This window comes from Cyprinus carpio, chromosome A15 (genome assembly GCF_018340385.1).
Source record: "Cyprinus carpio isolate SPL01 chromosome A15, ASM1834038v1, whole genome shotgun sequence".
Lineage (NCBI taxonomy): Eukaryota > Metazoa > Chordata > Actinopteri > Cypriniformes > Cyprinidae > Cyprinus > Cyprinus carpio.
Window position 1 is genome coordinate 18,743,503 of NC_056586.1, and position 25,515 is coordinate 18,769,017.

At 35.2% G+C, this 25,515-nt stretch overlaps 1 protein-coding gene across 3 annotated transcripts; it reads right to left on the bottom strand.

Moving 5' to 3' along the window:
* Nucleotides 1-2,326: 2,326 nt before the first annotated feature.
* LOC109103097 (CUE domain-containing protein 1-like) lies at nucleotides 2,327-24,446 on the bottom strand. Of its 3 annotated transcripts, none has more exons than XM_019116432.2 (11): nucleotides 24,194-24,446; nucleotides 12,472-13,094; nucleotides 10,817-10,944; nucleotides 10,263-10,389; nucleotides 8,003-8,213; nucleotides 7,600-7,668; nucleotides 6,024-6,113; nucleotides 5,831-5,924; nucleotides 5,434-5,492; nucleotides 4,897-4,966; nucleotides 2,327-4,350 (listed from the first exon to the last, which is right to left on the bottom strand). In XM_019116432.2, coding segments are annotated over exons 2-11 (1,146 nt in total). In that variant the 5' UTR covers nucleotides 12,769-13,094; nucleotides 24,194-24,446; the 3' UTR covers nucleotides 2,327-4,349. The 3 variants fall into 3 exon arrangements, with proteins under 3 accessions (XP_018971977.1, XP_018971975.1, XP_042627290.1); XM_019116430.2 differs by having other exon boundaries at nucleotides 5,804-5,924; XM_042771356.1 differs by lacking the exon at nucleotides 24,194-24,446 and adding an exon at nucleotides 14,831-15,414 and having other exon boundaries at nucleotides 5,804-5,924.
* Between the last annotated feature and the right edge of the window lie 1,069 nt (nucleotides 24,447-25,515).

Genomic DNA, 25,515 nt, shown 5'->3' on the forward strand with positions numbered 1-25,515 from the left:
ACTGATGGGCGGGATACTCTAGCGACGTCAGAACGGTTGCCATGGCGACGGAGGATCATCGATTTCTGATTCGCGGAAATCCGTTTACTCGTGGCCTCTGATTGGCTGTCTACTCGAGAATATGAATGGAACGTGCTGAAAAGGAGCGAGACGAAGAAGCGCTAAATTAATCCAGTGCTGTAATTTAAATGCTTCTCTCTAAAAGAGCATTAAAATCACTAAATCGGTAAAGGAATTGCTTGAAAGGTGTCAGGAATTTAATGTAAAAATGATTTCGTTTTATTTTTGGTCTGTTGTGCCTGTTAATGGTTCATGTCGTGATAAATCCCGCTGAAGCACTTAGAGAACAAAGAAAGTTTTGTTGCAATGTTAAATATCAACGATTTGTAGTTCAGAAACTCCCCATGAAGAGTCTCTGTAAAGTAAAAATGAAAATGTATATGTATTCAGGGTTATTTTAATAACTGTTATTCAGAATATATGTTATGAGAACATGTCTATGTTAATTTTATTAGTTGCAGATAAATAGGACTGTTTTTATTATAATACATTTATACATGTACATTATCTTATTATATTATAAAAATGCAAAATTGTTAATTCATACTGACATGACGACAACGAAAAGTGGTAAACCTGGAGAAAGTTAATACTTTTCTACAACTGTGATGACCCTTTCAAACTAAATGGGTGATTTAAAAAAAATAAAAAAAAAATTATCAAAAAATTCAAAGATAAAAGCAAAAGAAGCATGAAAAACCTCTGGCAGAAAAATTAATAAGAGTTGCTACCAAAGGCAAAAGATGGAGACAAAAGCAGGTGGTTCCTGTCAAACCTGCTGCGAAAAAAGACCCAAAAGCACACAGCAAATCTTTTGGAATGGTTCTGAAGAATGATTGGTATTCTGTTCAGTAACAAGGAATGGGGTTGGGGGGGACGTATGCCCTGTGCTGTATGCGTCATTTCTCTCAACTAGGTTTTGCTCTTACAAAATCTTTGTTCTTTCAATTCATATCATTTTCATAACAGATTACAGATACATAATAGACAGACTATATTCACAAATAGCACAGCCTCGAGTGCCTTTTTTCCAGTTATACAATGCTTAGTACTTTAAAATATTTTTTTCTTCTGCTAATGGATGTTATGGTTTAATTTATATCAACGATAAAACATACAAGTGCCAGAACATTCTGTTAGCAGAGTTCAGATAAAACTGATAATGTATGATGAATGCGATCTTACAGTTCTGTCTGTCTGTTCTCCTTGTGCTTTATATGTGGTTTCAGCTATTTGATTTTTTTTTTCCTACTAAAAAGTTAGAATGCAAAATGATGATTGAAAAAGAGCTCTGGAATAGTGTTTCTGGGTCAAGAGAAATGCATGTTTATTAAGAGATCACTTTGTGTTAAGGAGAAAAATTCTTCAGGGTCAACTAAGTGTGTCATAAAGATAAGCATGTTAGATACAGGAGCGTGTTTTTTTTCTCAGTGGCTCACTTGATGCTTTAAAGTGAAATGTTTTTATTTTGTCTTTGGCTGATAAGTGATGTGACCGTGGAGTCGTTGAATAGGGCTTTGTGCCCGGTTTCCTAGTAATTCCAGGGAATATCAGTTCAAAGATAGTTGATCAAGGGAAGGTCAATGAACTGTGTAATGAACCAAAAAAGGGAAATGATTTAATAGACAAATGCAAATTTATGTAAACCAAAAAAAAAAAAAAAAATGCATCAATGATGAAAAACCATAGGGAAAACTCACCCAATATAGAGACTTGTGCTGCCATCTACTGGTTGCATTTATATAGAACAGTGGTTTTCAAACATTTTAATGCCAAGAAACCACAAATATGATAAAATGGCATTTGACACACACACACACGCACACACACACACACACACACACACACACACACACACACACACACACACACACACACACGTATACTCATTTGATAAAAAAAAATATTGTGAAATATTATTACAGTTCAAAATAACTGTTTAAATAGTTTATTCCTGTGATGGCAAAGCTGAATTTTCAGCAGCAAATATCCTTTAGAAAAAAATCTAATAAGCAGATTTGGTGCTTAGATATTATAAATTAATATATATTGTTATAAGATATCGATAACTAATTTAATTACAAATTATAACTAATCAGAGAATGACATGGTTAGCCAGAGTACAACAAATGCATTATTTATTCCAATAATAAACTAGTAATAGCTAATAAACGTCTGCATTGTAAGGAAAGAACTTGAAATAGTGATGTGATGTGGAACAATCATATTGATTTTGGACAAGTAGACAAAGAGTCAGCTTAATTAGTTTGAGAATCATTTTTTAGAAGAAAGTAAGGGGACAGAAATAATGGCTAAATATTTCATATATAAAAAAAATCGTCAATTTGCATGTAAACTTGCTTCCTTCAAATACAGTATAAACAGTACATTCCACTAATTGTTAAGAGCCACTCAAACTCTTGTGGCTCACACACAACACTCTCTGAACACATCTGCCAATGATTTCAACCCTATCTGTCCCATACAAAAACCAAAGATGGAAAAAGGTATCTTGAAGTGTTTTCAGGTAAACAGATGGTGCTACCTTGCCTATAAAAGAAGCCACTCACTAACAAATTTTCAGTTTTGAATTGTGCTTTTAGCAGAAAGTGAAATGAAAGCAAGTTCCCTGAGAGGATAAAATATGTTAATAAGCAGGATGGAAGGGAAAATCTCACACAGGCGTGCCCGTGAATCACAGATGACAACGGTACATGCTGGAAACGTGGGTCCTGTGCTGTATGCGTCATTTCTTCTCAAAACAAGGTTTTGCTCTTACAAAATCTTTGTTCTTTCAATTCATATCATTTTCAAAACAGATTACAGACTTGTTTTTTTGAGCTCGTAGTGTATCAGTAACATGGTGGAATCCAAAAAGCCTAGACACACATAATACTGTGACTAGATGGTTTCAAACTGACAGATTTAACTGTTGGACAATAAAATGCAAACAAAACAAACATCAATCTCACACAGTGTCCTCCAAAGGGCTACTTCACACTGAATCAATACTGGGATGCACAACACTAAAAGAAACATAATGGCACATTCTTATTGGTGGATCATTATTAGACCTCTGACCTTATGACATAGTCACGTGACCTACTTGGAAGCACAGCGTTAGGGTAAATCAATCAGTCTGATTTGCAAAAAAAGCAAAGCACACAGCAGCGTTTTGGTAGGTTCAAGAACAGCATGATTCAAACTGTTCTATGCCCGTTCTGTTCTTTGCGAAGATAAAAAAAACAAAACAAACAAAACATGTCTAGATGACAACTTTACTGACTCAATCAATCTAATCACTTTTCACCAAGAAACAGATAAAAAAAAAAAAGAAAAAAAAAAGGTATTTAAATATTTTATAAAACTGATATGGCAGTGCAAACACGAGAAGCAGGCAAACTCGATTTGCCTTTCTTTTTTGTGTAAAAATGACTGAAATCTAATTTTGGCATGGAAGATGTGTTACATAGAAAGTGTGCATTGCCTTAATATTAAAGGAGGGCATCTCATCTGAATGAACTTTTGGTTTTGTTTTAACTGTATGAAAAAGTAGTATGGAACTGGACTGTTCAGCACCCTAAAAAAAAAAATAATAATAAAATAATAATAATATTCACACCAGACTAAATAAACACCTGAATAATGATTTCTTAATAGCATTTGATAAAGAAAGGTTTCTGAGTTAGTAATGAATATGACAATCTGGGTACATTCTTAGAGGAAATGCCTTTGATGTTTAATGTGCAGATTAGACTCTGAAAGTCCATTAAAAATAAGAAATGAGATGTACTAATGTGCTGAAATGACTGACCATTAATTGTGGACAGTAATAAACAAATCATTTGTCTCTTTTCAAATGGTGTCAAGTTAAATCAAACATAAGTGGGGAAATAAAATTCCTCAGGTAAATTATATATATTTTTAAACAAACATAAAGGGAATTTTCTTTTTAAATGATTACGGATAAAAAGAAAAAAATACATAGCTGGAAATCAGTACTATACTTATTGATTTTTACATATGAAACCAAATATTAACAAACAGTTACAATACAATAATTATAATAGTAATCAAATATAGGTAACAATAATCTTATGCTCGCAAAAGGCTGCTACAAATGATCATACACAATCCTGCCTCGGCTGGTCTGGGGTGGGCTGTTCCTCTGGAGTCTGCGATTGACTGGCACCGAGCTAAACACCAGAGCCACCGAGATAAGGAGCTATCAGCCATGGGTCATTCTGAGGTCACCATGGAAACCCTAATTTCCCAAGAGCACAGAGGGATCTGGAATGAAATTAGCAAGAGGTTTGTTACTACTAGATATATCACGTCAGTTATAGGACTATGGACCATTTTCACAGTCTGTGATGACACCACAGTTTTTCTATATTTTAATAAAAAAACTATACTTTGTATTTTATTACCTTGGCATTAAATTAAAGAAAACTGGTTACTACTGCTGCATGAGTGTTTCTAATGAACAGCTGAGTGAGTGATATTTCTCTTTTCTGACCAATGTAATCTTTCTATTTTTTCCTCATAGTCATAGAAACGCTAATGTGGATTTTCCTTTGCTATTGGAACAAATGAAAATGTAAAAAATTACATAAGTGTTTGTTCACCAATAAAGAAGTTTATGCAACTATGACGACTTTTGCTTCTGAGCACCCCAGAAATGTGAAAAGGGTCCATTATACTAGTGGATGAAGTGAGAACGAACATGAATGAGATCAATCAGTATTATTGATTTTAAAAGCCCCTCTAGTAGGTTTAGAAAACACAAAAGGATACAATAGGAAAGTGGTTCAACTCGCTGCATGAGACACTCACCATGATAGTGGTTCCTTATGTGGCTCCTCCTCTTCCTGTGCAGTCAATCGTCTAAGCTGAGGATCTTCATCTAGAAAGACACACCGATATCCAAAATTAAGCAGGTATTTACTCCAAAGTAGTGGTGCACAATTAACTGAATTCATAATATGGCCTTATTCAATAATAAAAGGCTGCTAAATAAATATTATAATAAAATAAATAAATAAATAAAATTAAATAAATTATATATTTTTTTTTTGTCATTTAAAAAAAATAAAATAATATATATAATATATATATATATATATATATATATATATATATATATATATATATATATATATATATATATATATATATATATATATATATATGTGTAAAGAAAAATTAATCAATTTGATTAATCAATTTGACAGCCCACTCTATCTTTGTAAAGTTTATTGCTGACACCATGAAACAATCTCAGCAATGAGCTCTACCCAAGCAAAGATACTTTCAATTACTAGGATGTGTAAAGAAAAAATGGCTTGGAACATTGGAGAGAAAGTCTCTTACCACATGGGTTTCCTTCCACATCGTCAAGGAGGTTGGCAGTGGAGTTGGCTGTGCCCAATCTGAGAAAGAGCAGTCAAAGTAAACAGTCGACACTAAATTTATTCATCTGACCTGATCCGAAGTTACTGTGCCAAGAACCATAAATAACATTTGCTGGGGAATTCACAGCCTTCTGAACACAAAACAGGAGAGCCACTGAGTTTAACAGTAAAAACACAGCATCACAACTAACGCTATATCTCGAAATATTTAACATTCCTTTAGCTTCCCCATCTGTGTCTTAATTTCTATTTCATGCTTGCTCTAAAAATATTCCGATTTCTCATAGCATTTTATTTAGTAAACTCATGCTGTATTAAATTCAGCTAACATGGTTCTGGAACATTTTGAAGGATATGAATGATGCCGTAGCAATGTTCTTCTTTTAGACTTTCTCCGCTTTGTCTTCTCTGAGAACCCTCTGGCAATTTCAAACAGCTTTTTCCTGGTTGCTGTAGATGAGATTGCACCAGAAATCTTTAATGTCCTGTAAAATCCTAAATACACAATTATCTTACAGTGAACTGGGGTGTTTTAGGCAAGTCCCTTACATTTCCCCATGTGCTTAAGCTTGTCTCTAAACAGAGCGTCATCTGAGACTGCTGTACAGGCCTCTACTGATCTGGAAGCATAGTGGTCACCTGTGATTCAAGGGAAAAAAGAAAAGCATCTTGATGTCTATAGCACAGCGGTTCTCAATTCCAGTCCTCGCACCCCCCGCTCTGCACATTTTGTATGTTTCTCTTATCGCTTCAGACGTTTGTTCTATTCGAATGTAAGTGCCCTGCGAAGTGTACATCACAGGATATTCCGCAATGATTCCAGTTCCAAGTGAATGTAAATGTTCCTTTCAAAGTGCATTGAAGTGTGCGAGATGATGTCACACTTGGCCGTGTGTGAAGACCTTGTGCAGCGCAAATCCGTGAATGAATATTCTGAAGTGAAGTAAACTTCAACAGATTTCCCCTCCTCAGGGAGTAGGGAGCAATGCATGGAGCTCACTTCTAACGAGCTGATTATCTGAATCAGGTGTGTTAACAAAAAGAGACATGCAAAATATGTAGAACTGGGGGGCATGAGGACTGGAATTGAGAACCGCTGCTATAGCACAAATGTTGCGAAATGGGTCACAGGTTAATTTAATACATTTTAAACAGGTTTTACACAATCTACTACATGCCTTTTGTCATCTGATTGATATTACAGTTTTTTTTAGCAATTAAAAGGCCCTGAAGTTCCCCTTCAGGTCCTGGTATGCATGTTTGTTTGCTGTATAATATTTACTGATATTTATAAAGTAAACATAAAAATAATTTACTTTGTTAGTAATATAAAAAAAAAAAAAAACACTGGTGCATCTTAGGTTTGATTATCCATATGTTAAAATATGAGGATCAAATAAAATAAAAAATACATTATAAGAACATACATAATTACAACTCACAAAAATCATCTTATATAATTACAAAAAAATCAAATATCATGTTCAATAATATGAGCGTGACTGCTGTGACTGTTGACATACGACGCTGCTGACGTGTTTTCTGGTGCGCCCAATAACAAAGAAAACACGTCAGCAGCGTCATACGTCAGCAGCGTCACTGCAGTGTTGTGAACGCGCTCACAACAGACCCGGAAGAGAAGAAAATGATAAATAAAGTCGTAATTTTTGTTATTTTTGGAGCAAAATGTATTTTCAATGCTTCAATAAATTCTAACGGACCCTCTGATGTCACATGGACTACTTTGATAATGTTTTTATTACCTTTCTGGACGTGGACAGTATACCGTACATATATTTTCAATGGAGGGACAGAAAGCTCTCGGACTAAATCTAAAATATCTTTAACTGGGTTCCGAAGATGAACGGAGGTCTTACGGGTTTGGAACGACATGAGGGTGAGTCATTAATGACATAATTTTCATTTTTGGCTGAACTAACCCTTTAATTTACATTACAAGCTAATATCATCATAAACTTTCATTTTAAAAATGAGACATTTCTGATTATCATTTCATTTGTCAGGCTTTATAGGGTTTAAATATTGAGGACTGGGGGTTTTGAAACAAGAAAATTATGCATATGCACACAGACACGCAAACACACCATTCAGGTGATGTATCTACCTGTGGAGTTCTCCATGCTAGCTGATGAATGACTGGATTTGGATTTCTTTGACTCGTATTTCAATCGATCTACAACACAGAAAGCAGGTATTATGGAAGGAAAACCATGTCTTTGACATTTGGCATTCAGTGAGGATATGAGATCATCCAGTGAGGACTGTTCAAGTGTAAAAGCACGAAATGTGCATGACAGAGCATAACAAAATCTCGCTGTGAGAAATAGACAGTGTTAATGGCCTTGGAGAGAAACTGAAACAGTCAGCGTTCACAGCCGGGTTGTGTAAATTAGCATAAGAATTGACTCTTCAGTATTTGTGTAGGTGGAACTGTGAAAGGAGGGGAAGTGGAGTATGTCAGAAACTGCTTATTGTTCCGTTTAGCATGTGGGCGAGCGTCTTCGTACCTCTTTCCAACGCAATGAGGAACTCTCGGTTCCTTTGCAGCTCCTTCATGAACTCCTCGTTCTGCAGGAAGAGTGCAATACGCTCATCCTCCAAATATTGCTTCAGTTTGCGTTCCTGCTCTGAAGTGCTGCCTGTTCCCGCGTCGGCTGCCACAGTAGGGACCTTCTGGGGTACTGAGGAGGAGGGTTTGGACATGCTACTCTGAGAGCCCTGCAGAATATTGAAGGGTAGAGGGATATGTAAAATTAGACTAGTTTTTAAAGCAAACTTTTTTGTAGCACAGTTCCTCATAGTCAGAATTTCATAAAAAAAACCCAGTAAAACATTTCAGAAAATTGTCTACTGCCACGAGGTTAATTTTGGTTTAAAAAAAAAAAAAAAAAGTTTCATCCCGTCATACACAAAATATTTTAATATCTACATTTTAATTATTTTATATTAATATCTGAATGAATATTTAAAGAATATTTAAACTCCAAATCCAAAGAAAAATTATTTTGCTTATAGCAGATTTCTTTTTGTCTTGTTTAAATTATCATCATGAAATAAAGCATATTTTCCAACAAAATCTGCATTACCATTTTTCTGATAATTTTATTAATAATTTTATATGATTTTGATGAATACTACATGCTATGGAATAGTAATTTAATATTTTTTTCCCAATATGGTAATGTAAAAGAAAACTGTTCACACTATGTTAATGGGATGGAAATATGCTTAAAACAGGCTTTGTTTTATATATTTTTTTTATGGCCATTTAATTTTTAGATAAAATATGATCCATACATGATTAATGTCATGTTTCTTCAAATACCAAATACAATCAGTATATTCAGGATGACTGTATATGTTTAGGATTTTTGGAGCCGATCACCGATCGTCGATCACAGGAAGAGCAGTATTTGCCGATACGATCACCGATACAATATATTTTTGACATTTTTCAAAAATATATAATTATCTCAGCTAAATGTTTGATCATGCAGTGTATTTTTGTCTGTACAATGAGGAAATTGTTGCCAATAGCTTACACTCAGTACAAGCCTGATTTTGTGAGCTGTATGTGAGGCGGCCTTATGTGTGTGCGCTTTGAGTGTATATGACCTCACTGTCTCTAGGAGATCGTGTGAGTGCTGAATGGTTTAAACACTGGCTAGACTTAAAAAGAAATGCAAATGATAAACTTTAGTGACGATGCGACACTGCCTTGATTGTGCAAGTGACATTTCCTGTGTCAACTGTGTAGCATGCAGCTCACTTATAGTGCAGACGCGATGTGGTGATTTGAAGCCATTTGCACATTTTGAGAGGTAAAGAGAGAGCGTGTGGTGATTCACTCATGCTGTTTGTGAAATGACATCTCACAGAAAGTATTCAAATTACTTTGTAAGTGATTTTATACAGAAATAGGTATTGTACTTAAGCTTCAGCATTATAATTGTTTTACCCACTCTGGACTGAGATTTACAAAAACACACCATTATAGTCAAATCAACCCAAAATCCGATAAATCGGAGCACCCCTAGTATATGTACAATAGAACAAGGATGCCATTATAGTTCATTTAGGCATTCAGGAAGCATGATTTGAAATAAGAGCTTAAAAGCAACTGCACAATGGCCTCCCTGCTGCACTCCAGTATTGCATTAGCTTGTTTTAATGATAAAACCCCTGGAACTCATTGAGCTATTAACGGTTCTTTAATATCATTGAAAAAGAAAAAAGAGCTAAAGCAAAATCAAGGCCAAAATTCAAGCATGAACTAGTTTTTTTTTCAAGCCCAGAGGCTACGTGGACGTGGAGAGTTTGAGATAGATAAAGTACAGACCCCTTTTAACCCTTAAACAAGTAATATTGTTAAATATTATTACAATTTAAAATAACTGCTTTCTATTTTAAAGTATTTTATTCCTTTGATGAAGTCCAATTTTACTCCAGTCTTCAGTGTCACATGATTCTTCAGAAATCACTTACTATTATGCAGAAAAAAGTTGCTGCTTAATAATTTTTGGGAAGAGTGATATATTTGTTTTTTTTCAGGATTGAACTCTCTGATAGACAGTTCAAAATAATTCATTTTAAAATGGAAATATTCTGTAACACTGTAACTTTCGATCAATTTAATGCATCCTTGCTGAATAAAAGTATTAATTTCTAAATAATTTCTCAAAATATTACTTAACTTAAAAATAAATGAAAAAAAAATCACAATCTTACTGAATTTAGCCATTTCTGCAGTACATGATAAATGTTCACCTGAATACTGTCCAACTGTTGGGGCAAGATTCGCAGGAAGTCATCAGGCAGACTGCCAAGTAACGGTGGGTTCCAGTTTTTGTAACCTTGCACTTGTCGTTGTCCAGGAGGAGGTTGGGCCTCAAATCTGAAAGATAACAGAGCCCAGTGTCACTGACACTTGTTTCAATGCCAACTCAATACTCACATCAGAGATATATCATAATACAATTACAGATTACACATAATTACATTACAGATGTGTCTAACCTTTTTAATGTTTGTGAATTCATGGGTATTACTATCCATACTATAAATGGAATAACATGCACATTGTATATTAAACCACACTCACAAGGATCAACAAGAATTGCAGTTAGGTTAATGAACACCAGGGGGCATCATTTAAATAGCACAATGTGACTAAAATGATCTTGAGACCCATGATGACCCCATTATGTTTCATGTAATTATACTAAAGTTTCAGTAATTCATTTTAAATTGCTGTCAAACTCCTTTTTTTGTGATAAGTAGAAAGAAAGATAAGTCAAGGACATCAAAGTGCTTTTTATAACCTGGGTGGAGGAACAGGAGGAGCATCCGGGTATTTCCTGTCATATATGTGCATGTCATATGTTGGAGGGGAGTAGACAGGGGGCGGCTCTTCGTCTGAGCTGTCTGGCTCGAGGGTCCGCTCAAGAATCTGGTAAAAGCACACGAGAAAACAAATGCAGGTAGCAGCAACATGAAACTTTCAGCGCGAAAAAAAATACCAAATTATATTTCTACTGCACAGATCCATTCACATATTTAATAGTGGCCAGCTAATAAAACTGTTAATGGTAGAAGGAACATAAAAAAAACAGATTCTTTGGTAAGTTGATAATTAAATAAAACTAGACTAATCTTTGCTTGAAACCTATCACTTTAATTTAATTAGTTCATAAATAAATTGAATTTAATTAAATTACTGCTATAAGCATTAGCTAGTGAAATTCTGGTATCATGACAATTCTAAATTATGGATTTTCTGTACACAATGTAATGAATACAAATAAAATACTATTTTTTCATTGTATCACAGATCAATGTTTGCTCTCATTTTCATATAAACAGAATATATAGCACAGTCAACATATCCAAGCTGATACTAAAATAAAAAAATTCAAATTAAATAAGTTAAATGAAAAAAGCCATTCTTTAAATTTAATTGTTTAATCATAAATAAAATAACAGTTGTACTATTGTTTTCAATTGGTTAATGTTTGCTGTGATTTTCAAACAAACTACATGTAGTAGAGCACGTGTATATATTGTTTAAGATATTCAAGTTGATATTGAAATGAAAAATATAACTAAAATTGTAATGTCTTTAAAAGCCATTGATTTAATCAACTGGTTAATATTTGAATTAAAACTACATTAAATTCAATTAAACAGAATATTAAATTAAAAATTCAATTACTAAATTAAATTAAATGTAGGCTATATATTAGACTGGCATCAGTATCAGCTATCAATTTTTAAAAAAAATTTTTTTGTACTTTTGGGCAATGTTTGCTGTGATTTTCATACTTGTAGCATATCCAGTACAATACATAATGTTTCAACACATCCCCATCTAAACATAATATTATAAATAATGCAAGAGAAAAAAAATAAAAAAAATACACCAATGGGGAATGTCCTTAAAAGCAGAGAATCACGGCAGAATGTATAAACAAAATGCACTGCAGTTTATGCTTCACTTATGATCGCATCAAAGTCTAATGGCAGAGCATCTCCACTGAAGCAGACACTTACAGAGACACAGACAGATAGACTGTAATGTGTCTCAGATCCATCTCAGGGGGGCCATTACTGACACACTTTCTTATCAGAGCAGTCCGGAGTAAGAGGATTGTGGGTAAGAACTTATTGATTACTACACCCCACTTAAAATAAGGTGTGAAAGATTGCAACAAAACAGCTTCAATTTGAGTCTGTTTCTGATGCAAAAACTATTGTATGACTTCAAATGACTTGTATAATAAACACTAATATTAAGCATAAGCCATTTGGACAATTTTATAATATATATATATATATATATATATATATATATATATATATATATATATATATATATATATATATATATATAAATAAATTAATAAATAAATGTCCCTTTTGTAGAAATGTGATAATATGGGCAATAAGTGTTACAACAGGTACTTTAAAAGACACTGACCTCTGGTGGGATGCTGTCATCTGAATCCGAACTGTCATCTGAGCCTTGTCCGTCAATGCTCATCTGCAGGAGTTGGTCGATGGTGGCATCCACAGCCCCATTATTGGAGCGCAGTACGCACTCGATCACCTCATAGTCCATGGTAGGGAACATGGTTTTAAAGTCCTCCATGGCCTGGTTGAACTCCAGCCGTCGAACTTGCCGGTTGGGCCTGGAGTTGTTGAGCTCACCTGTAGCCGAGTCCCCGCCGCCCCGAGACCCTCCATTACTGCTGCTGCGTCGGAAAAGGCTGGTCATCCTACAGGACCTGTTTTCTTACTCAACCAACGATGCGACGCAGGAAACGTTGGCGCCTACTTCCACCTGAAGTCTCCCACAAAATATACCTGTCCTCCTCACTTGATTCTTTGGTTTCTGGAACTATTCAAGTTCACTTTTTCATCATTCTGAATACAATCTAGTCCACTGGAGCGAGAGAAATCCTTTCTTTCTCTTCTTCTGCTTGTTAAGCTGCATCCAACACGACAGTACGGAGTCACCGACACGAGGGAAGTAGACGGTCTGTTCCTGAGCTCTCTAGCTTTGTGTCCGACTGTGCGATCTCCCCATTAGCTCTGCTCAAACTGAAAACAAAAACAAATAAAAAGACAGGGTTCGAAATCATAGAGTTCATTATAAAAACATTTGACTGCCTAACATCAACCGTTTAATGGTCTGAACTCGCGCTTCTCATTGGCCCGTTCTGAAGACTACCCAGCCTGTATTTAGTCCACACACGTTGCTACAAAGTCATCTACAGTGTCCCTAAGAGACGGATATAATGACATCCGCAGATATAATGACACAGGGAGAAATAAGCAGATGAAAGAGGAGGAAGCAAAAAAACCAAAAGATAGCAAGTGGAGTTGAATTCTAGGTTAGAAAATAAATAGAGAAATCCAGGAGCTGGATGACAGAAAGGGTATCCAAATACTACATATGGAAAGGCATCATTATACTAAAGTCAAGATTAAGGAACAATTTTGTGATAGACCACTCAGGCTGATTTGTACTTGCCCTGCCACCATTTTCAGTGGCCGAACTCTTCCAGACTGCCCCCATAGGGCATATGTTATTATACATAACATCAGTTCAGCTCCAGTAACGGCACTAGCTTGGAGGAGCTGCAGCGAGGGAACATAAGAGAAATTACATCTTGCCAGTAAGAGATAGCTTGGATAGACACATAAGCTTAAGAAAAAGTCATGCTGAACTCACCCCAAAACATAGTAAGGCCAGGTCGGATTAGCACTAGTCAGTGTCTATGAAAACAACTATAACTAGTGAGTTAAGCGAGTTAAACCAAGTGTAACTGAGCAACCGTAACTAGTGGAATGGTCTCCACCCAATATCAGGGGTCACCAAACTCTGTCCTGGAGGGCCGATGTCCTGGAGAGTTTAGCTCCAACTTGCCTCAACACACCTGCCTGGAAGTTTTAAGTATACCTAGTAAGACCTTGTTTAACTGGTTCAGGTGTGCTAGATTAGGGTTGGAGCTAAACTCTGCAGGACACCGGCCCTCCAGGACAGAGTTTAGAAACCTCTGGACTAGATGGTTAGACAGAAGAAAATAGCTGTGGGATGTCTTTGACCACAAAACCTTTGATTTTGAAACCTTTGATAGAATAAACTCTCATTTTAACCAATTACAAAAGTAGAAAAGCTAAGAAGATACTGTGTATGTAAATTGCCTTTACAACTTTACAATTTCTTATTTCATGAATCAGTCAGTTATATTGTTTCTTGTCCTGTATGTATGTAAGTGATAATATTGCACTGACTTTTCATTATCCTTCTCACTATGGAACTACCTAACAAACAAATAAATGGACATGAAATATTGACTTGTATTGAAAATATTTCATTATATGAGATCAAAGTGACCATGGAGACAAGAAACTAAAATAGTTCTGTTGAAAACTGGTTGCCAAGGCCAATGGTCAATTATATATTATATAGTTTTTCTGAGCACAGAATGCCATAGTTGAATAAATAAAAAGTTATAATTTCAGTGTAAAGTAAAATAAAAAAAAATAATAAAAATGATATAGTATGCATACGCACACACACACAGATAGACAGAGATTTTATATTTATTGATTAAATTTAATAAAATATATTTAAAAAATATATTTTAATATTATTTTATTTTGATGTATAAAATAATTTCAATTATTGTAGTATTACACATTTAAAAATTTTCGTCATCCAAAAACTTTTTTTTTTCCCGAGGTTTAAATTTTATTAATTTTTTTTTAAAGAAATATCAATTATTGTCAAATAGCAAATCTTATTTTAAAATGCAAATGCATTCATTTACCTTTTTTGGACTATGTAATGCAAATCCTGACCATCCTCAGGCCTCAGTCCTCTACAAATCTAGTGGTCCAAAGTTTTCCATATATCTGCTTTCGGTTATGATGTGAAACAGGAATGCTAAAAATGAGTCTGCAGAGCACGGCTGCAACTTTGCTGTGATGTTCTGGGATCTCATATGTCTGCCTCCTTAGCGGTCTCATTTCCACCCTCCTTTTCTTTCCCCTCTCAGTACAGGGCAGAGAAATCCCTGCTTCGGTGAAACAATACCCGAGCCAAGCCCACATGGCACTGCCAGGACCCAGCACCCCTCACCAGCCTCTCGTTGGCATGGAGACATTTTGTGATGTAAACAGGATGCTTCGCCATGCACTGATATGAAAGCGCATACACGCCTGCAGGGATGCACTGTTTAATGCTTGAGGAAAAATTCCTCTCATGGACTTGAGTATTGTGTTCTGAGTGAAAAGATATTGTTTAAGTTCCCTACTGAACCAAGCTCCTATTTTGCATCTGCTTAGTCATTCGGGTTAGACGCTGCGATGCCTTGACGACGCACAACAAGAAAGGTCACCGAAACAAGAGTGGCTTTCTAAGAGTATGACCTATTTGGCTAGGAGTAATGGCAACTCAGAAAAATAAGCTGAGGAGAACTGTGATTTCTGGAAAATCCTTGGTATAGGATAAGTTTAAGAGTTTATTATAGTATTTTCAGGGAATGCTGTGTTGATATTCCTTAAAACATGCTAATTTGGGGTTTCCCTAAAATTAGTCTTCTAAAATAAATTCTGCCTGAACCACTGAACATACAAACAATTTTCTGATTATAAATTTTATAAGTTTTCTTTATAAAAGAATTAGGGTTAAAAAGAATTTTTTAAAGTTTTACCAGCAACAGCATTTAAAATGTAACCAACAGTGATGATGTCATCGTACTATTTGCATTGTTATTTTCTTTCTTGCATATGCTTCCGTTCAAAAGGTTGGTGCCAGCCTTTTTTTTTTTTTTAAGAAATTAATACTTTTATTCAGCAAGCATGCATTAAATTGATCAAAAGTGACAGTTAAGACATTGCTACAAAAAAAAATTATATTCACAGTCTTCAAGAAACAACTGAAAATGAATCATTTCGTGAACATCTAACTGCTTCCTCATAATAATAATAATAATAATAATAAAAAAAACCATGCCTTCACTTTTTCTGTTCTCTTATCTTTTTACCATTTTGAACGATGACTGAAACCTTGTATAATGGACACTTCTTGTGTTTATCGCCATCTTATGATAAATCACTTACTGTATTCCTCATCCCTTTGGATAAAAGCGTCTGCCAAATTAATAAATGTAAATGTAAATACATTCTGTTCTTTTGAACTTTCTATTCATCAAACAATTCTGAAAAGAAAAAAAAAATGCATCCCGGTTTTCACAAAATGTTTCTTGAGCACCAAATCAGAATATTAGAATGCTTTCTGGAAGATCATGTGACACTGGAATAAATTACATTTCAAAATATAAATAAAATAAAAAAATCTTACCAACCCCAAACTTTAAAACTGTAGGGTATTTAACTATTAAAAACAGTGAGTTTTAAAATTAAGCATTAAAATTACAATAATTAAATAGAATTAATAATAAAAAACATTCCCTTTAAGATGAATTCCATGGTCTATAAAACACATAGTTCCTCCTCAAATGCAATACTATATTTAGTTCGAAGCTGTTTGTTGTCTGGTGGAGTATTTCAGTATGGAATTCCCATCAGGGATCCCAGGAGACAGGAAATGAGGAACAGTATGCTCCAGAACAAAGCCTTTAGAAGTCCCAGAAACTTGAAGCACGTTTAGTGCAGAGAATATATTCTATAATGTAACATGAATGTCAACAAATCTGTATTGTGAAAGATTTTCTATTTTGTTCACACTGAATGCAGGGACATAAACATCTGGAGTTTGATGCAGACAGGTACAAAGAGCTGAAGTAAATGAGCTTATCATAACACTTTCCACTTACTGTTCCTGCTTGAGACTCTCACTTCCTTTTGTGAAGTACCCGTCTGACCCATCACTAACACCCCATATCAAAGAGCTTTGAACTAAAGATGAACACAGCAGAGATGAGCTACAGTGCACGTATATGTGTGCGCTCAGAGTTGCCACAGACTGCACAAAGCCAAGGCCGTACATTCCACAGAGCTATTTTTCACTTGACTATGATCTGTATCCGAGAACCTTCTATAATGGGAGCCAGAACTCGATTTTACTCCTCCGGAAAATCAACTCACTCACTCCACTGTAATGACAAAAAAAAATATTCTGAGCAGATGTAAACTATTCATGCTAAATGTGCTTCATAAATCTGTTCTATTACCTGCCTAGGAATTATGGCTAGTGGGATGTTTTACAAACAAACAAAGGTAGTGGGACTTTGGGCAGTTTGGCTGCTTATTCTTACTAGGTAATATATAACCTAAAAAACATCTAGGAAAATCGTTTGACCACAATCCAATGCTTTAACAGCTGTCATATAGCTGAATAAAACAGTGGTTATATATATATATATATATATATATATATATATATATATATATATATTATATATATATATATATATATATATATATATATAATATATATATAAGAATAATAATTCCACATGCTGAAAACAGTAAACAGAAAACAGTTGCGTTACTTTTTGATGAAAAGAACAGCATTTATTTAAAATATAAATATTTTGTAACATTTAAAGAATATTTATTGTCACTTTTGATCAATTTATTCCAACCATGCTAAATAAAAGCATTATTTTCTTTCAAAACACTAAATAAAATAAAGAAAGAAAGAAAATCTACTGACCCCAAACCTTTGAATGGTAGTATATACACACTATATATTGTTGTTTAAACAACTTCAAAACTATACTGGCATTTTTCATACTGAAGTTTAAAGCAAAGATGTTATTTATCATGTTCCCTGAAAACAAGCCTTAAAAACAGCCCCCCCCCCTCCCCAAAAAAAAGCTTTAAAAAAACCTACACAATATACATAATGCTTAATTTAGTTTCTGCAGCAATCTAATATTGAATACATCACAAATTCAATATAACAAGCAAGTCCCAGATATAATCTGATAGATAAAGGAACTGGATCTGACAAGGAAGCTAGTATGGATGCCCATGACACAGAATAAGAAAACAACTGCCAATCGCAGCAGTCATGAACTCCTGAACCAAACAAACTCATCCAGGTTAGTCAATAACTCACATGGTGTGCAGAAGGTTTTCAGAACCAACACATGATGTGAATTATGGGAAAAGAAATGCATATGTCCACAGGCCAGTGAACATACAGATGATGCAGTGCTTTAAAAACTCCATTTAGAAAAGCCTGAACAGCATCACCTGCTCTGAGTAGGGGTGGGTGATATGGCAAAAATATTGTATCACTTTTTCTCAGGTAAATCTTGATTCACAATTTTATCACAATTCTTTGTCATGTCGGTTTTACTATTTTCCAAGTTGTCTGAGCATCACAGCCAAACTAATTTCCCTATTTTAAAAACAAAGCCTTACAAGGTAACAAAATATAAAATAAAAAAAGAATGGCAGAGATGTAGGCCAAAGTGAACAAAAATATAAATCATTGTCATTATTTTTTTTTATCTTTGTTATTAATAAATAAGAACAAAGATACACATTACAAATACACATAATATGCAAATAAAACAAACTGCTTTGTTTTTCAGGTACAGAAGGTGTACTTAGGAGTATCATTCAAGAAATTGAATGAACAAATAAAAAATAAAACACTATATAGTATATACCCTTCACTGTATAAATTATAGATCGATTCTCATTAAAGCAACTGTATTAAAGTTCTTCAGTCTTGACAGTATTAGTGTTTCAGACACTTCAGAAAACTGAGTCCAGTAATCAGGCACTGTTTGACAGGCTGTTTAGTGTGCACACGCTTCAGGTGCACACATTCAGAAAAGCGCATTTCAGAACAGCATGCAAATTAAATTTTTAACCGGCAAGGCTTTAAAGCATTGGAAAATAATGTATTTTTGTAACAGTGTCTCTTAAACGTAACTCTACCACTGAGTTAAGGGGGTGGTTCGATTATGATTTGAGTTTTTTAACTTTAGTTAGTGTGTAATGTTGCTGTTACAGCATAAACAACATCTGCAAAGTTATGAAACTCATAGTTAAATGCAAAGGGAGATATTTTATTTTTAAAGAAATTGCTGTTTAAGGACTACAAAAAAAGGCTGGTAGGGACTACAACAAGCTTCTTCCTGGGTTTGTGACATCACTATCACCAATGTTTACTTAAAGCCTGCCCCTGGGAACATGCAACTACCCGTAATGATATATCACAAACCTCTAGCTCTGAGAATACATGGATGTGAGATGTCCACATGCATTATTCAGCTCTGTTCAGTCTTATTGTTTTAGACAGAGATGGATTAAAGTGGGCAGATCTTGATGGGAATAAGAAAGAATTAAACTGATACCCTGTACTTGTAAAAACCAAACAGTGCTTGCTCTCACAATTCATGCTTGATGTAACATCAATGGCAGTTTAAGATAATTTTTAAGAATCTTCAAAATCTGCACAATTCAATGGAATGGATTTATACATAGTACAGGCACCCAGACTAATATATGGGAGGATTAAAAAAAAAAAAAAAAAAAAAAAAAATAAATTACAAATCTAAAAAAAACTAAAAACAAAAAACAAAACATGCATTTCACAAATAAGCATTTACTAATAATATGAAGCATTTTGCCTCATTATAATAACAGTTCGACAACAAAGCATGGAATTTGAGTTGGGATACAAATAAACAAATTTATTGATATGTAAAAGGTACAATCATGCATAGCCTCAATACCATGGTTAAATATAACAATGGTTTAAAACCTTTTTTTTTAATTTGTTAAAAAAATATTTAGAAACAACCATAATTTCATCATAAAAATGAATAACTTATGTTACTTGTAGCTGAAAATCATCAAATTAGCCAAAGTACAAATCTGGAGCTTTCTGCAGATGACATGTGGGTCAGAAAATAATTAAAGTTAAAAACAGGGATACAGATGGCTAACTAATTAATAATTAAGTGAGAATCAAAAAATAAATGTAAAAATAATAATAATAATAATACAAGAATTTCACATTGGAATTCTTTTTTTATATAAAGTAACTAAATGTAGAATTTGCCAAAATTTGTAATGCTACTTACAGAGTAGAAATTATCCATGTATAAAACAGGTACATTCTAAGGAAATTATAAGTCAAGGAAACAATGAGATATTTTGGGTGTTGACCCACATAAGTGCACCATGGCCCTGTCACAGTGTCTCCAGCCCTCCTGATTGTGAGCACGGAACTTGTTGCACTCAACTTGTTTTGACAGCTGATAAAGGCCAATTAAAGCCTGCAGGTTGTGTTTTCACAGGCCTTCTCCATGGCGTTATCAAGAAGCTATTTTTTCAGAAACAGGTTTCACTTTGCATTAATAACCGTAAATCTGACAGACCGCCAAACACTGTAAGGCTGAAGGACTTCAAAGGAGAATAAAACGTCTTATTGGCATGCAAACTTTCATGTAATGATTCCTCAAGTGTGCGCTGTGATCAATATTTAACAGCTCTAGTAACCTCAAAGTGCCTCAATATGGAAGTGGGAGAGTAGAGTTTAAAATCGTTCAAAAAATGCAGAAGAACCCAAAGGCATTCAAAGAGACTAAGCCACTTTTTAGATGGGAAACTATTTGGCAAAATCAGCACAAGCTAAAAAAAGATAACAAACAGGCTAGCAAATCAGGGGGAAAAAAAACAGAAGTGAGAGAAACACTCTTTCACCAAGAGTGAAGAGAGGAAGGAAATAAAACATGGGTTTGTTGAAAGAAGATCTCTTCCAAGCAGTGTGTGCCATGATCAAAAGAATGCTAAATCTGGATGCTCAAATATCAGCCCGTTATGTTCCTTCGACGCTACCCGGCTTCAATCTGTCAAACGAGACAACGCTTGCTCTGTTGGGTGCAAAATCAATCTGGCATAAACAGACAAAAATGAAGTTAACAAATAGACAAGAACAATAAGGTCTTGTGATTATATTTTGAATTTAAAAAAGGCAAATGGAGCAGTCAGAAGCAAAAATATGGCCTGCAAATGCACAGAACGGACCCACAGGGGGAGAAACTGGAAAGCCTCCACGTGCTCTCAAGTGAGCCAGTCAGCTCTAACACCTTGGCAGACGGACAAGAGCACAACTAATTGCAAAACAGACCTTAGACAGAGACACAATCAATTACACCGTCTGTGACGTCTGGCTGATTGTGTTCGTATGTGTTTCTGAATGAAGGAAGTGTGAAGTCTGCAAAGTATAATAATTCATGGTTGAAAGGGAGTAGCTCACTGCAATCTCTAATGGGATGTGCGTCTATCTGAATGCATCACTGACTGGATTGATGCCACAGAGCCATTCGTTGGTGAAATCACAGTTTGCGATTTGATACATGGCTGTTTCTGCATTCATTCTGGAAGCACAACTCGAAAAGGCTTGTATGTGGAGCTAATATCCACAGTATTTCGGTGGAAAAGCACTGGCATTTGTGACACTAGGTCAGCGGAATGAGCTTGAATCAGTCAGGCAGGCACTGAACCAAATAGTGTAAGGGCTTGACAATCCCCCTCCCCTCCTTTTTCTTTCTCCTTTCCTCTGACCTGGTTCCAAAGTCATAGTCAACACAAGGGAACTGGGGTTTCGGAAACAGGGAGGTGGAAAGAAAACGGCTGACTTGACTATGACACCCCCAGCATGTCCACTGTCCCACTGCAGGATGGTCTTCAGAGTGTGGCCCCCACCCCCCGAGTGCATCTGTTGAGGCTCAACGCCATAAACCCAATAACAATAGTGATGATCTTAACAGACCTTTTCTGGGCCATCTGCCACAGAAGGAACAAAAGTCTGCCACTGTCCCCTGGTCACCCAAAACAGAAAACATTTGCTAGGAACAGCCTCTGAAAGTACAGTAGCACTTTTTAGCTACACTTCCGCTATCCACTCAAATACATAAACATATTGTAAATGCAAAAATGTGACAGGTCTATAAAAGTTCAGCCTGTCTAAACAAGTTCGATTTTAAAGCAAGGATGCATTAAACTGATTAAAAGTGACAGTAAAGACATTCTATTTTATAAAAGATTTCTATTTCAAATAAAAGCGTGAAACCGTGATATTTTTGCTTAAGGTTATCATACCGTCAAAATCTCATACCGGCCCAGTTTGTTGCTCTGGGGTCATATTTCAAAAATACAGAAGCTTAAACACATTAGACAGCGATGAGCTATTTTTGGGACTAAACACAGTCAGGAATTAATCTCTCGGAATATACGCAACATCCCAAAGCAATACTGGCTGCTCTGCCTGCACTTTAGTCACAAAAATCTGACCAAAATCTCTAACTGCAATCTATTCACATGCTAACAAAAAACTCATTAATATACAATGTAGCCATTTAACACATGTCGGCAACCTGAGCATTGACATCACCAATAAGGAAGGGTTGATCTACATCCAGCTCATCACCCCTGAGGTCCTGGGGAGGATCAAGAGGCATCTTAAAAGCTTTCAACGGGATAATGCCATACAAAATGGGAGGTGTAAGTGGATACAAATAGTCTATCATCCCCTCCAGCATACTCAAGAAGGGCAAAAACAGGGTCAGTGGCCATATGCAAATCAAGACTCTGTTAAGGGGGGAGGAGTGGCACCAGCTGTCCGACAGACAGACCTTCACCACCTCCAGAACCAGGAATATGCCAGCGTGACATCTAGATCTTTGAACTCAGAAATGTGCTTCACAAGCCAAACACATGTGTTTTGTGTCTTAAAATGTGACGGTAAGGTTTCCTTGCAAGATACATAAGCACAAACTATACTTTAGAAAATAACAAGAAAAGATTAGATTGGCTGATTAAAAATCAAATTCCAACTGTGCAAAAGCAAAGCAAAACAACAACAAAAAACAACAACAAACAATACTATAACTCCTTGAATACTATGCCTTGTACTACATGAACATGTGTAGTTTTCACACACTGGAATTGGCCTCCGGTTTGACAGATCTGAAATCTAAGGGGAAAGACTGAAGGCCTCAAACAAAATGGTTATTTTGGTGGTTGGAACATGTCAGCCTCAGCAAAGAATGTACATCTGGGATTTTATTAAATGGGCTAAAACTGCTTCCTTAGTGTAAAGTTGTAAGGAAGCTGTCAAAAGTGTAATGAGTAAAAAATTTGCAATTAAAATCTGTTGTGTTCACTGAACCACTATGTGTCTACAGACTGAGAGGCCTATGAAGCTTATGCAAATTTAGCCCAGACAACCTGATTTCCGTGAATCGGTTCTTTCGAGCTTGTTCCAATGAACTGGTTAAAAAAAATGATTCAGCGGTTCATTGTCATGTTATTAATAATTATTGTTTAATATTATCATTCTGTATTATAAATAAATAAGTTATTGTAAATGCGTGTGTCCATATTCCGTTCGTTTTAGATATGATTCAATGAACATATATACATTTACAATTAAATATACCGCGAGTCTGCCTTAAACACTGCGAAAACTTATTTACATATCTCTAAGGACATATTTCGCTTGTTTTAATAGAATGAAATGCATTTCTTGCGAGTTTGGGCATTTTAATATAAGTCAAAAATGAACAAGTCCGTAAAAAAAGGTGTTGGGTTCAATGACTTGGCCTGTTGTCCGATTCGCAGTGACACGGAGTTGAGAACCGCTGGAACCGATTCGTGAGTGAATCGTTCAGACCAGTTTTTCGAACAGGTTCGCAACCGATTCACTGAAAAGATGAAAAGATCCTACCTTAAAGTAACGATTCATTAACAAATCCAACAAAGCTATCAAACGTGCCAATGAAGACCATTGAAAAACAAATTCCATTCGCTCGGGTCTATGATGCCCAAAAATGTCCCGAACTAGCTCTTAGACACAACCAACCAGATTAATGACAGAAGGACAGCGCTTCTCAGATCCAAGATGTGGACTTCACAGTCTTTATTCTCACAGGATTACAGCATAATTACCTTTCACATATATAAACTCATACCATTTAAGTGTAAATAAGACGGAAGGCCGCAGCAGTTCACGACACACTCCTCAACAACAGCCTTACTCTAAACAAAGACGTGTAAAACAGCGGCATAGCGATTTTATCAGTGTAAGTTAGTAACTAACGTTACATACCTGTCATATAACGCTAACATAATGTGCAATCCGTTGAGTTAAAGGTTTCAGTGTAAAAAAAAAACAAACCAAAACACAGCTTACTTACTCTAGGTGACCAGGAGCAGAATGCCTCAGCGCACGTTCCCAATCCGTCCCGTCTTCCTCTTTTATCTTAAAAATAAACACTATTTGCGCATTTTCGTTGGCTTTAAAAAACTATACACGTCGGCATGCATCATCTCTATCGACACAGATTCAGTCCCGGTCGGCGCGTTCATGCCGCAGCGTCTGAAATCCCACAGAAAGGGAACTAGCAGTGTTTTGTTGTGTGTTGGGATGAATCAAAGAGGTGGGAAAAATCTGTCACAGCCAGAATCTGTGCGGGAGGGAACAAAGAGCCACACCGCCGCCTAGTGGAAAGAGAGCGGAATTACACGCGCGGAGTCTGAATGTAAGGCGTCAAGGCGGCTGAGGAATGTTGAGAAAATTAAAATGAATATAATTATGTGTTTCTAAAGAAAAAAATACGGATGAATAAAATAAGACTGAATAAGTATACGTGACAGTTTACGTGTAATTCATTTAAATAATTTACTCACCCTCATGTTGTTCCAAACCTGTATAACGTTTCTACTTCTGTTGAACACAGTCTTCAAAATATCTCCTTTTGTGTTCAGCAGAAGAAAGAAACTCATACAGGGTTGGAACACTATGAGGGTGAGTAAATGATGACAGAATTTACATTTTTGGTCCCTTTAAATCTACAAATTAATTACCTGTACATATTATGAAAGCATGTATTGCCTAAATTTCTTAATGAATATATTTTGTTAAATGTCAAGTAATTCAAAAATTCAATATTACATTGTCTTATAAATGTTTTTAAGTGTTTCTATTGTACTTAGGTGTTCAGTTTTCAAATGCATATAATTTCCAAACAATAACTATACTTAAAATGTTCTAAATGTTGTGCTTAACCTGTATTTATAAATAAGTGATTATCTGCATTATAATTCTTTAAAACATTGCAGACAACAAAGGACATAGAGCATTTAATTGTAGATTTTCCCCTAACACAATTCTTTGTTTAATTTATGTTTATCATAATTGTTTAAGATTGATATGTATCAAGAAGAATAAAATCTAATAATAGCTTTTATCAGAATTTTGCTCATGGCAATAGCAGACAAGATATGAGAATTATATTTTGTCATTCTGTAAAGTGACATCTAAAAATACCAAATGAGATGATGGATTTAAATCTGTATGACATTCACGTGAGATATACAAGACACACGGAAGCTCATATCCCCATCAATTATTGCTTATAATCAGATGCCTAATGTATTCATTTTCATTAACATTTAATGTTTTTGAAATTACTCCAGTCTTCAGTGTCACATGATCCTTCAGAAATCATACTAATAT

Excerpts from the sequence above, each read along its gene's own strand:
- LOC109103097 (XM_019116430.2), bottom strand. The coding sequence starts at position 12,768 with ATGACCAGCCTTTTCCGACGCAGCAGCAGTAATGGAGGGTCTCGGGGC. Across the intron at positions 6,114-7,599 it reads TAGCATGGAGAACTCCACAG|GTGACCACTATGCTTCCAGA; the intron begins GTAGATACATCA and ends CTTGAATCACAG. Across the intron at positions 4,967-5,433 it reads TGTGGAAGGAAACCCATGTG|ATGAAGATCCTCAGCTTAGA; the intron begins GTAAGAGACTTT and ends GTGTCTTTCTAG.